General features: G+C 31.1%; 3 protein-coding genes across 3 annotated transcripts; 2 read left to right on the forward strand and 1 right to left on the reverse strand.

The window, feature by feature from the left end:
• The first annotated feature begins 441 nt into the window (after positions 1–441).
• LOC103309362 lies at positions 442–1,214 on the forward strand. Its single transcript, XM_008184623.1, has 3 exons — positions 442–568; positions 670–913; positions 968–1,214. Exons 1-3 carry the CDS (start codon positions 442–444, stop codon positions 1,212–1,214), a joined length of 618 nt encoding a protein of 205 aa, XP_008182845.1.
• A 1,084-nt stretch (positions 1,215–2,298) lies between these two features.
• LOC107883641 (zinc finger BED domain-containing protein 1-like) lies at positions 2,299–2,904 on the reverse strand. The gene has a single exon (XM_016804070.1). The coding sequence runs from the start codon at positions 2,902–2,904 to the stop codon at positions 2,299–2,301; it is 606 nt and encodes a 201-aa protein (XP_016659559.1).
• Positions 2,905–12,569: 9,665 nt separating this feature from the next.
• Positions 12,570–14,114, forward strand: LOC100164774 (putative nuclease HARBI1). Its single transcript, XM_001944496.1, has 3 exons — positions 12,570–12,787; positions 12,864–13,612; positions 14,053–14,114. Exons 1-3 carry the CDS (start codon positions 12,570–12,572, stop codon positions 14,112–14,114), a joined length of 1,029 nt encoding a protein of 342 aa, XP_001944531.1.
• The last annotated feature ends 236 nt before the right edge of the window (positions 14,115–14,350 follow it).

Genomic DNA, 14,350 nt, shown 5'->3' on the forward strand with positions numbered 1-14,350 from the left:
CTTCAGATGGTGAAGGTAGAGTTGAATTTAGAGCGTCGTCATTAGTTCCTATTTCGCTATTTGGTTGGGATTCATTAATTGTGTTCTGACTTTCCACAATTGAATCCTCAGTATCTACAATATGTTTTTTATCTAGAAACTGCATACAGTCAAAGTATACATATTTCTTCGTTTTGTTTCCACCTGCAGAACCAGACTTAGTATTTTTTAATGACGCTTTGCATCTAACGTAAGCGTCCCGTGCCGTCTTCCACCGCTGTTGTACATTTCTTTCTGTAAAATAATTTATTTTTTTTATTTTTTTATTTCAGATACCTCGTAACTGGACAAAGATATACTGATCTTTATTTTAGTTACCGTCTAGGTACGGCAACAATCGGTGGAATCATAAAAGAAGTGTGTACAAATATTTGGGACCTATTTCATGAAGAATGCCTATCGATGCCGAGTACACAGGAAGGATGGCTAAAAATCGCTGCCGGCTTCGAGAATGTAGCAAACTTCCCTAACTGCATCGGCAGTATCGACGGGAAGCACGTACGAATAATCTGTCCTGAACACAGTGGAAGTTTGTTTTCAAACTATAAAAAGTATTATTCTATTGTTCTATTGGCCATGTGTGATTCCGATTATCACATATATGATAATTATTTAATTACATAAATGTAGGTTCATGTGGAACAGACTCAGACTCAACTATTTTTAAGGGAAGCACTTTATTTACGAAAATAAATAATGGAGACATAACGTTACCTCCACCAAAACCACTACCTAATACTACCGAACCACTTCCATATATGATAATCGGTGATTCTGCATTCGGTATATCGAACAAAGTTTTAAGACCTTACGCACGAAGTAATCTGACAACAAAAAAGAAGATATTTAACTATAGAATGAGCTGTGCTAGAAGGTATATTGAGTCTACATTTGAAATAATGAGTAATAAATTTAATATATTTCATAGACCAATGAATACTTCTTTACCAAATACAATAACAATCGTAAAGGCTTGTTGCGTTTTGCATAACTACATAAGAGAACGAGATGGTTACAGAGTAGAAGACACACTAACTGTTGAGGGGTTTCAAGAACTTAATCTCAATATGAACGGTAATATTACAAGATCAGGCGATATGATAAGGGATAAATTTGCCAACTATTTCGTTTCTCCTAGTGGAAGTGTACCGTGGCAAGATGCTAGTATATTTTAACTTTTAACTTTGTCATGTATAAATTAATTAGTAATTACGCCTTGTAAGGCAAAAAGAACTGTAATTTAAACTATAATAATAGTAGGTATAATACACAATAATATATAATTATAACTATTTTTAAACCGTAATGATACCTATAAATATAAATTTAATATTACAAAACCATTAAATTAAATATTTATAATTTTAGATGATCAATAAATCCTAATCCCACCACCCTCAGTATTCCTTCTATTATAGAAACGTAATTCAGAGTTTGAACCACAGAATAAAACAATTTGAACCACGAACATTTTGATAATAAGTTATTATTTATCTGGTTATTAATAACATTAATAATAGTGATGTTACGAACTGTTCGATTTAAACCCTAGATACAAAAATAGATTGTTTGGTTGTTTTCAATTTTAATATCTGTGGCTTATTATTAATATGTTATCTAATATTATTATATATTAAAAAATATGGTTCGGGTTCGGTTCGACCTTATCTAGCCTTAAAAATCAGGGTTCGTAACATCACTAATTAATAATAACATTTTTTTTGTCACAAATGTTATTACCATGAGAGGACTTAATTTGTTTTTTTTTTAAAGTAGGCAAGGTGTTCCATTAGTATACATTTTAATCATCAATTTTAATTTACTTACCTATAACTTTTTTCTCATTATCAGGCATATCGTCGTAATTGTGTACAACTGCTTTACAAACTTCTTGCCAAGCTTTTATTTTCGCATCACGTTCTTTGTATGTATTACAAGAAAGGTCCCACAATGGTGGATTAAGACGCACCTCAGAAATGACCCGTTCGGTATCGATGTTCATTGTAAAATTATAATTAACAATTATAATTATATAATAATATAATAAAAATTAAAAAAAACTCGAGTACGCGCTCACGGTCAGTCGCTCGATCAGCGTCAAACTAAATGGCAGCATTTACGGATATGGCCCGTCGGTCGACCGACGTACGCGTGACGGACGAGCTCGACCGACGGTCCTCGTCAGCGCGACGTAGCTGTACGCGCGTATCAACTTTTCAGCTCTGCACTGTAGTTGTTCATATGCATCCTTTGATATATCTACGCTCGACTGACGTCAGCGCTGACCGTCGGTCGAGCACTAATCCTAGCCTTACAGTTGCCCTTATCACCGTATAGAAACGCAAGTCCCCCGAAGCTATTTTTTGTCTCAGATGTTTGAATTTGCATATCGTCATCATGTTCACTTATAACATCTAACAAACTCTTGACTCGGGTTCGAATTTCTTCTCTTGCATCTGCTGCCTCGTGTTCTAAATCTTTGTATCTTCGGTCGAGAAAAGATGCAATTTGTCGAGCAGACACAACACTAGAAGGATTCCAGTTTAACTTGAAACGGTCTTTTAATTCTTGTATTACAATGTATTTGAAATTTTGAGCAATTTCATCGTCATTTATCTGAGGCTGTAAATGCTTTTCTATAACAATGTTAAGGAGAGGCCTGACCATTGAAATTGAACAATACTTTTCACCACAAAATACAGTTGTAATTACTTGTAGAGGCTTAAGTAATTTAACTATAGTTTCTATAGCTGCCCATTGGTTCTCGGTTACTTCGAACTTTTGTGCCATTGCTGCTGTAGTAACTGTGCGATCAGCAAAGACATTTGATACTGGGCACCTATTTTCATAAAGTCGATCCAACATCATGAATACGGAGTTCCATCTGGTTTTACAACTTTGAATTAAACATTCCGTTGGTAAACCAAGTTGTTCTTGCTTAGTCTTTAAACATTGAGTGGCCACATTTGAATGTTTAAAATGACCAACGATTTTATTACTTAATTGAATTAATTGTTCTATTTTATCATATTTCAAACCATTGTTAATCGCAAGTTGTAAAGTATGCGCAGAACATGTAAGGTCATATTTTTCTGTAATATTAGTAAGTAAATTGACAGCATTCAAAACATTTTTTGCGTTATCAGTAACTACTGCCATAACTTTTTGTTCGATTTCCCATTTACTAAAAGTAGTTTCCAACTGATTACTTAGATTGAGAGCTGTATGGCGGTCCTCCAATTGGTGAGTTGTCAGAGTGTAAGATTTTGGGCACCACTGGTCATCAATAAAATGTGCAGTAACTGTTATATACGATTCTAGAGATATTGATGACCAACAGTCAGATGTACAACTTACACTCTTGGCATTTCTTAATTCTTTTTTTATTTATTCTTTAACCGACGATTTAAATGCTTTGAGTCTTCGTTTTATAGATCCTTCTTTACATATTAAATAATTTGGTTCGACGATAGCCATAAACTGTTTAAACCCAGAACTTGAACAAAATGATAATGGCATTTGGTTGATCGCAATCATTTTAGCTAACGCTTGGTGGATTTGTTCTGTTCTCTCAGAACTACAAATGTTATTATGCTCAAGGTTCTTATTCATAAAAGTTCTACGTCATTTTCTGAGGGGTGGTTCACGAAATTCTGAAGATGAAGAACAATCGGTATTTAAATTATTTGAAGATGATGATGGTGAACCATGTGTCATAATCGTATTAGACTCCTCTACTTCAAGATCATTATCATCACTAAGAAATATAATTTAATTACAATAATAATTAAAATTAATCAAAAAGCTTTGAATTAAAGAAAAAGGTTCAGCCAAACACATTACAATGGTTTAAGATCCCTCGCACAAAAGCAAACCGAATAAAAAAGACACCAAATAACATAAAAATAATAAAAATTTTTATGAATTTCTAACTGGAAATAATTTGCAAATTTTCGTGATTTTTCCATATTTTTTCAATTTATGAACTTTAAATGCTTAGAAAAAAAAAACTGTGACTAACGGTTTTTAATATTTTTCATCTGCCAGTGTAACAATATAGTAGGCGCCTTGTATTAAATTTTCAAGTATTTCTACTCAACAAACAAAGTTTTATTGATATTTCTAGAAAAAAAACTAAAAAAAAAAATGGAAAATGAAAATGTTCTTAAACAGTTCAAAATAAATCGTAATATTTTGAAAATTTTATCGTGTATAGAAAATGCAAATATAAACAACCAGTGAAAATTTCAAGAATCTACGGTCATTTGTTTTAAAGTTAAACCAAATTCGATTTTGTCAAAAACCGATTTTGCGTAAAAATTCCCGTTTTTCCTTAATTTTTATGTTGTTTTTCCCAGCGCTTATGAAAACTATTGGGAAATTTTAACTTTTGACCCCCCAAAGTACCAACTAGATTCACTTTGCTATCAGAAAAGTTACTATTGATGAAAATCCAAGCATTTTTACTGTCCTAAAACGTGATGACAGACACAAAAAAAAAATAAAAAAAAAACACACATCATTGTAAAATCAATACATTCATCGCTTCGCTCAGAAACTAAAATATTTAAGAAATATAATATGAACGACACGTATGAAATGAAAGCGTAACCTTACGAGCTATAAAATGGATTATGAGTCATGGATCGAAAAATGCATATATTTATATAAAACTACCATATCGGTGATCTAAACAATAATGATATCTATATATAGGTCTAACTTGATGTTAAGTGGTCTGTACTCTGTAGGGGATACAATATTGAATATACAAAATAGGAGGGGATTGGAATCAAAATATGTATTTTATATTAGGTGTAGGATCATTATTTTAATAAATAATTATTATAAATATTTAGTATTTTACTATTTTCTTAAAACTACCAACTTTCTATTCAAAATAATTCATGTTCCAAATACATACCTTTGATTTTGAGTAGTTCTTCCGACATTATGTATTACTTTTAAATGTCTTCCGGACGATCCTGTTGACCCACCAGCACAGCTAAACTCTTTATTTGAATTTTCATCACATAAATCGCAAAAAGCCCTATCACCTTGCCGTTTACCATATTGCCACACCCAACTTTTTGACCGATTATTCATCTTTCAAACTAAAATAATGAAATTACGTACAACAGTGAATATGAAACGTCACGTCATACACACAGACACTGTATAAATTATGAAACAATCTTAAAATTGACAAAATATTGTAACAAGCTATCGAGGCCGTAAAGTTGTCGATAAGATAACTTTGGGTTTTTTTCTTTAAAACCAGTTTAAAATAATCTTATAATAATATAAGTTATTACCTACATATAACGATTAACAATTGAGAATAATTTAATAGATTAATTAATTTGTATTTACTACCTAAGCCATAATATAACCCATTATAACATTTAAAACTCATAACTATTTAAGTATCAATCTCTAAAGTCTAAATAATGAAGATATAAGATTTTGAAATAATTGTATGTATATTTATTAAATGAATTAATAAAATTACAGGCGTGTCCGGTGTCTACTTCATGATAATAAATGCACGAGTAACGGGTATTAAATACACGTGTATCGGTAAAAAATATCCGTGTATAACCCGGGTTACGTGTACACGTATACTCTAATAACCCGTGTATAACCACGACCCCTAGTTTATACTGAGTCATAAACACTTCAACATCTTCATAAGAATTAAACTTTTTACCAATATATTGGTTCGACATCATTGCATAACGAAAAATTAAACTTGACAGAACTCAACACAAGCACAACAATAAACAACTAGTGATTCACTTCTTAGTTATTTATAGCAACAAATAAATCCATACAAATCATACGATAACAGTTACTATTGTACGATCCCGGCAGTACCATAAATTATTGAATCGCGTAGGAAAAAAATCCTAGTCCCCGCGCATGCGCAATGATAAGAAAAAATTGTCCGGGACTGATAACATTTTGACAATTATCACGAAATTTCGGGGACTCTATCCACACCCTATTTAAAAAGGAAACTTCAATATTTATTATTTATTTTTCAATAGTTACATTATTTCTGATTCAGGATAACCATACATATTTATGGCATCGTCTGCATTATTATTATAAATTAGGGTAGATTCTGCTGTTAAATTTGGTGTATGCAAGTTTACTACTTCTGAAGTAAACTCAATGCTAGTTATGTTTTTTTACAGGTCTACGATAAAAATAATATACAATAAATATAGAACATTTTAATAGCTACAAACATTAAAACAAAAATAACCTACATTTGCCCCATTAAAATATAAATTGTATAACCACTATTACTGATAATGATACTTTTTGAACCAATAACTACACAATTGTAGTTCTCAAAGTTGACTATTGGCTCAGCTGTTTGGAATTGTCCAAAAATTGAAACATCACCATTGATACTTGAAATGTTATTATCTAATGGTTCTAAATCAAATAGGTAGATCACTTGTTTCTCCTCCATCAGTTTTCATTCAACTTTTCCTTAACTGAACGTTTTTGGTCTTTGTATTGGATTTCATGTCAATCCAACAGTCATTATTTTGATTAGAGTAAAAAATAGAACAAACGTCAGTAAGCAATTAACTCACATTTTTAAATTATGATTACTGTTCTCCATAATCTAAATTTTTATTTGCACCAATTAAAGTATAAAGTATAATTAAAGTATTTTAAGGAAAAGATTGTATCGTCAGTTTAGAAGATGTTCATGAGTTCCATACATTCATAGAGTATAATAATTGGAGAATATTTAAAGTTTGTGTCCACACGTATAGATGATCCTTGGTTACTTAGTAAATATACATGCAAATCAACAAAAAGTCATTTTATCTTTGATTCTGAAGCTAAGTCATTAAATGACAACAATAAAAAGTCATTTTAACTCTGATTCTGAAGCTAATTCATTAAATGACATCAATCAAAAAACATGCTGACTGTAAGAACGGGAAAGAATTGTTTGTTACAAGAAAAGATTGTATCGTCAGTTTAGAAGATATTTATGAGTTCTATACATTCATAGACTTCATTCCATAGAGAATTTGTCTGCTTATGAGTAAAGTTTAGACCAAATTTTCCTTTTTGTAGCTCAGGGTGAGGAACCATAAACTCAACCAGCGCATCTTTCTGTTCAAATGATGCAGATTTTCCTTTAGTTTTTTTATTTACTTTATCCATAATTTTTAAAAGGTGAGTAGTGGAGAATAGTAAGAACTTACACGATCACACTGTAAATTTAAATGTTTAGCTGTTTATCAAATTAGCATTAGCTCGTTAGTAACTAAATAACACCGTAAATCCGTAACAAGTAACTTAAAAAAAATCATAACTAATAACAGTCACATAATATTATCCGTCATCTATAAACAACCTGTTATCAGCCGAATAAATTATTATCTCATGGAATAATTAGCATTTTATAGCGTTTTCCACCTGACTGCATTAGTGCACTTTTTTATGTTTCATCAGCTATTCCAGTGCGCACTAAATAACTAATTTTATGTTCCACGTTACTGCACTATGCGAGATTTTTCCACTCAGTGCAGTGATAGTTGCACGAGCTCCTGGAGATTTTTTTTAGCTTAAAGGTAGTTTTAGGGTGGAAAGATCTACTGCGTACAATATTGTAGAAAAGTTTGATAAGTCTATTTTCTTTCCAAGAAAAAATTTGAATGAATCTTCTGTCACGTCAGAAAACCCTATACTTTCCTTTTTATGGTAAATTTATAGTTGACAAAATACTATTCTAAATCCTTTAGTTATTAAAATAAAATGGTTCAGGGTTTCTGCAAATAAATGTTATCTACGTGATGTGTCAGAACGATTTGGTGTTGGATTGACCACACAATTTCGTATCAACAACAGAGTTATGGACTTCCTTGTCGATATTTCAGCGACTAATATAAATTTAAACGAAGGAACTGATAATTTATCTCAAGAATTTCAAAAAGTAAATATATAAATTAAGCTTTTTTTGCCTTACATAAGGTTTTTTTACTAAATCCATATCAAATTTAGGTTTCTGGACTTCCTGGTGTAATCGGGTGCATCGACGAGTCTTCAATACCTATAAGAACTCCTGCTCACAAACTTAAAAGTACATATACCAACAGGCATGACATGCCATCTATTACCCTGCAAACTATATGTGATCACAAAAAAAAAGTATTTATGTATTCACTGGTGCACCGGGGAAAATCCATAATTCAAGAGTATTTGCTTTGACAGACATTAGTAAAGAGCTTCCTTTAATATGTAAAAATAAATACCATATTATTGGAGATGGTGCTTATAGTATAAGAGATTGGTTATTAATACCATACAAGAATTATGGAAACTTAACAGACACCCAAATTAAATTTGACAAAATGTTATGTGGTACTAGAGTTTGTAACGTTACAGAATTTTGGGCCTCTTATATTATACACAATACCACAAAGCTTTTCCCCATACCGATTATATTACTTAATCGTTTCTTACATTATTATTAGAAAAGGCAAGCGCGCGATAGTATTATTAACAACAAATATAAATATTATACAACACCTTCCCCACGACCTCCTCACTTAGCAGTGTTCGTTCACTCGACCCGCGGCCGACGGCTGCTACTGCTGTCATCATCGTCAGTACTGCAGACGGTGCATTCTTTCTGCTGTCCATTTAAAATTATATAAAACTTGCACCCATACGACGAAACTGACCAGCCCCACCATCATAAGCCGCCGCCGCCGCCGTTATGAGGCTCGAACGCCGACCGGACCGACCACACTGCTACACAAAAACACTTTTTTCACGACCTCGGAATATACCTGACGTTGACAAGGTTCTGGTTATTGTACAATGGAGAATAATATAATAACTTAAAATTTTTGATTTACCTTTCAGGAATTATAACTTTTATCTTAGAATTTTTAATAGTATCCATGTCAAGCTTTACAGATCCATCATCTAAACAGTTTTTTAAAAAGTGCACTGTTTCCAAACAATCTTTTGGACATATATACCATGAAATGTATAAGAAATTTAAATTAAATTCCTTAAAGAATTTGAATTTGAATTAATAGTAAATTTATAGTTATTACTATAAATAAAAATATTTAGTATCGGAGAAATAAATTGTGAATGGTCCATGACAAGGGCACCCCCGGGGAGGGGTTTGGGAGGTCAGCTTACCCACAGTTTTTTTCCCAGTTAAATGTGGCCCCTCGAAATGGCAAACTATATAAAAATTTGTACAGTGGCGAATTTAGAGGAGGGACACATGCCCCCTTATAAATTTTCTGTCAACAATTTGTTATGTAACTACGAGTATCATATAAATGAAAAATTCAATTAATAAGAATAATACTACCAACTATTAATTATTATTTATTATAATCATTATTGTTTAAAAATTATAGATTGTATGTATTATTAATTAAAATTAAAATTATACAATTTATATGTGCCCCCCCTCTATCAGAATAACAAAGATCTGCTTAGACTAGAAATCGTGCTTAGACTTATAAGCTTATAATGTATTATACTTACACAAGTATAAAAATATGTTAGATATATTATATAAGATTTTATGAAGTTGAAATAGATGAAATTGATATAGAAGTGGAATACCGTTCATTATTTCTAGTTTACCAACAAGTGTATGACAAAACTACTGAAACTGGAATAACTGGAACTTTAAAATTAAATGGATTATTGAAGTTCATGATATCACGAGACATAGTTTCTTCATATCCAAATAATTTGGATAAATATAAATATAATATAAATTATTTATATAGGTACGTTGCATAAAATTTTTTATACACTTCCAGTCAGCAGTGTAACTGCAGAAAGAAGTTTTAGCTATCTAAAACTTCTCAAAATATGCCTTCGCCCAACTATGACTGAAGACCGGCTATCAAATTTGGCCATATTGAGCATAGAAAGCAACATAGCTCAAACCATTGATTTTGATAACGTAATAAGTACATTTGCACTAATGAAAAAGCGCAGAAAATTATTGGTACCTATGTTCTGGTCCACGATGTTGTATTTTAAACTTTCAAACATCTACATTTCACTCAACAGTCAACATTGTCTTGAACTTTAATTTTTTTATATTATACGTAACTAGAGCTACATTTTAGGGAATGCTTAAATTATGTATAGGTATTTATCTCACTAGTAACTAACCACATATAGGTATTATTTTTTTTATAAAAATCTCAAATAAAATAAAGAAATCGTTCTTTTTTCACATTATTTTTAGTGTTTTATAAGTGACCAGCATGGCCGTATTTGGACAATTTGCGCCCCGGGGCAACATATTTCAGCCGCCCCTGGCACCTACCCCCCCCCCCCCCCACACACTCCCACAAAAAAAAAAAATGCCATTTCTTAAAATGTAAGGTGTAACTATTTTGTTGTATACAATTTTGGTCCACAGAAAATTGAACCAACTACATAAACATATTAGTATGCTACTCTCACTAATATAATATTGGCGAATTAAATGTATACACCTACAATATTCACTATAATATTATATTCATATGTGTGATTTATTATTGTAAAATATATTATGAATAGTAATTATGATCATAAAAAATTAAAAAATATAATATAATTTCTCTATATAGGAAAACCAATGTTAAATAAAGAAAATAGTTTTAAGTAAATTATTTATTATTTATTATTAAGTATTGTATTTGTTATTAATAGTTATAATCTAAATAGGTATATAAATAAATTTAAAACTTTCTCTTTGACTGAAGGTTTGAGAAAAAAGTTATCATTTCTTTGAAATCTGTTTCACTGGTTATATCCGATTCTATTGTCAATAAAGCCAACGCAGAACACCTTTCTTGATTCATTGTTGAAATAGTTTGAGGATTATTGTCAGAAGTTCCTAAGCTATGGACGTGCCCTTGTAGCTGGACCACCTCACTAGCCAAACTTATATTTAAGCTTTACATAATTCCTTAGCACTTTTAAGAATTTCATTAATTGAATGCTGTGTTATATTATGAAAAAAGGAAAATTTTTTCACCAAATTATCATATGCACAAACTTGCGTTTCTGTAACTCTGATTGTAAATTGTCTAGTATAAAAAAATATATCATTACAATAAAATTTTCTCGACCTGATAATGTTACTTCATTGGATCTGGTTTCGCAATGTGGTAACTTTTGTCTTCTTTTTCGTTTCTCATTTTCTTTATAGTCACTTAACCCAGACAAATCTTTAGCAGAATTTTCATAATCTATAAATCTATTTTTATTCTGAGCCAATTTAACATAATATATTGTTGAATCATAAAGCTGAACAATGGTGATTAAATCAATACTCACAGATTGTAAATTTTTACTTGTCTTATTCAACATTTCAAGAATATCACTCCAAAATACAGCCATCAGAGCACATTCTAGTTAAAATAATAATTAAAATTATGTAAATTTATTCATTTTATCCCAACAATTAATATACGATGATAATTTATCAATATAAATTTGCCACCCCCTAAATGGACTAAACAATTTGCCGCCCCGGACAACAAGGTACACTTGCCCCCCCTTAAATAAGGCCCTGGTGACCAGGGGGTGTTGAATTGGCGATTGGGGAGTACTTAAGTACCCCCTAGTTATCTAGGGTTATAAAGGTTATAGAAAAGTGGTATACAAACTGGAAAATTAAAATTCACCATTCAAAATCAGGTCATACAACGTTCACCCTCAGACTAGCTCCTTGCAATAACGTCTCTATTTATGGCACACAAATTCCAAATTCTCTATATTCTAAATACCTTGGTTTAACCCTAGATAAAAGGCTGACCCGGGGCCCGCATATTAAATCTAAAATAGTAAACTTAAATCTACGGTTACGCCTACCTAAAAATCTTATCAATTATAATAAACATTCCCAAGTCAATACTAAAATTATTATTTATAAATCCTTACTTAAACCTATGTGAACATACGGCATACAACTTTGGAGAAATGCAAAGAAGTCTAATATAAACAAAATACAAACTTTCCAAAATATAGCACTACGTAAATTTCTAAATTCCCTTCTCTAATCATACCATCCATTCAGACCCTCAAAATGCCTTTAATTTAATATGATGAAGCTAAAGGTATAGTAAAATACTATAAAAACGTTTGCCTTCGAGTACTAAATCATCCTAATCTATTTGCTAGAAATCTCGCTACTCCAACAATTCCCGGTAACCCCCTAAGGGCCGTTCTTACCATCTCACGGTTAAAATAAACCCTTAGGTTAATGTATAATAAACCTATAGGTTTAGAATATATGTTTCTTACCAGACAATTTTTAAAAGTAACCTATGGGTTTTTTGTCTAATCCTCCAGGTTATTTTAACAGCTAGTTGTTCCTGCCGTTTAATTGCAAACTACATGGTTAATTATTATTATCACTATTGTAATAAGTTTTTATAGGTAATGACTTTTTTTTTCACATTTTGTGTTGTTTTGTGTATATTCGTTTACCTACAAACTTTCTTTTAATTAATATGGAAATTCAAAATATTGTTGACCTTATTACTTCAACTGATAGTTCTGACAATGAGTTTGAACCCCAAGTTAGACGCCCACGTGTATTTAAAGAAAGACGCAATTATTTACTTACTATGAATAACGAGGAGTTTAAAAAACGATTTCGATTATCCAAAAATGCAGTGGTTCACATTATAGACCAAATCCGAGACAAAATTGCACATCGAACAGATCGGTAAATATTCATTATGATTTTAATAGAAAAAATTGTGTCGATGCTTTGAACTTGTACATTGCAATTGGTATTTCAGGAATAATGCGGTATCACCTGAAAATCAAGTACTCTTGACACTAAGATTTTATGCATTGGGGACAATTTATCAAGCAGTAGGAGATTTTGTGGGTGTTAGCACGGCAACTGCTGGAAGAATTATACCCAGAGTTACTCATGAGATAGCTAAGATGAGAAAAGATATTATACGCATGCCTTCTACCCAAGAAGAAATTAATCAAGCTAAACTTAATTTTTTTTCAATCGCTAAATTTCCCAGAGTTATTGGTGTAATTGACTGCACACATGTAAAAATTTTATCTCCAGGGGGAGATAATGCAGAAATTTTTCGAAACCGAAAAGGATACTTTTCTATCAACGTACAAATTGTTGCTGGAGCTGATCTAAAAATTAAAAATATAGTTGCTCGATGGCCGGGCTCAGCACACGACAGTAACATATTTTCGAACTCCCGAATCAGAGCCCAATTTGAAGACAATATGTTTGGAGACGCATTATTGCTTGGAGATAGTGGGTATGGAGTAAGCAATTATATGATGACAATTTTAAATGAACCTAGAACTGAAGGAGAACAATTGTACAATGAATCACTGATTAGGACAAGAAATACAGTTGAAAGACTTTTTGGTGTGTTAAAAAGACGATTTCCTATTATTTCACTTGGGATAAAATCATCTCTAGAATTAACACAAGGAATTATTGTGGCTTGTGCTGTATTACATAATATAGCACGTGATTTCAATGAAGAAGAATTAGAATTTGAAGAAGGTATTCAGCAATTAATGCAAGCTTCAGAAGCAGTAAATGATAATTTTAATCTAGAAAACCCAAATAATAATTTTAATCAAAATAACAATCCAGTAAGAATTGCAATCATTGATTATTTTGAAAGGTAAGTACTGAGGAAATGCTTTTAAGTTACACCCGTTTTCATTTTACAGTAAATTGATTTATTATCAAATTTAAAGTTAAAGATGCTCATAAACTATCAAAAAAACTGACATGAAAAGACAGATAATATTCTTAACTTTAAATTTGATAATTGGTCAAGGTCAATTTTTGAATTTACTGTAAAATGAAAACTAATGGCACAATACTGAACGCAAATTTGCCATATTATACGTTTGTAAGACGGAGATCACACATGCGGATGTGGCGTCCTCAATACCAATTTAGATATTAATTTTGTTATGTGTTTGGTGTTTCAGATTGTGAAGTACAACGTTTTCAACATTATATTGTTAAAGATAAGAAAAATGGCCTTGAATAAATATAAATATAAATTTATTTATATCACAAAAGTTATTTTTATAATTATACATAACATTTTTCATTATTTTATTTTAATATTAATAATAATAGTGAATATTTCATAACGTAAATTAATAATAAGTAATTAAAACAAAAATATATATATAGCTACATAAATTTGTACTTAATGTTGTATCACATTACGAATTTAATGAATTAAAAACTAGTAATTGTCATTAGAAATTATGGTTTAGT

The sequence above is a fragment of the Acyrthosiphon pisum genome, unplaced genomic scaffold, assembly GCF_005508785.2.
Source record: "Acyrthosiphon pisum isolate AL4f unplaced genomic scaffold, pea_aphid_22Mar2018_4r6ur Scaffold_20960;HRSCAF=22641, whole genome shotgun sequence".
Lineage (NCBI taxonomy): Eukaryota > Metazoa > Arthropoda > Insecta > Hemiptera > Aphididae > Acyrthosiphon > Acyrthosiphon pisum.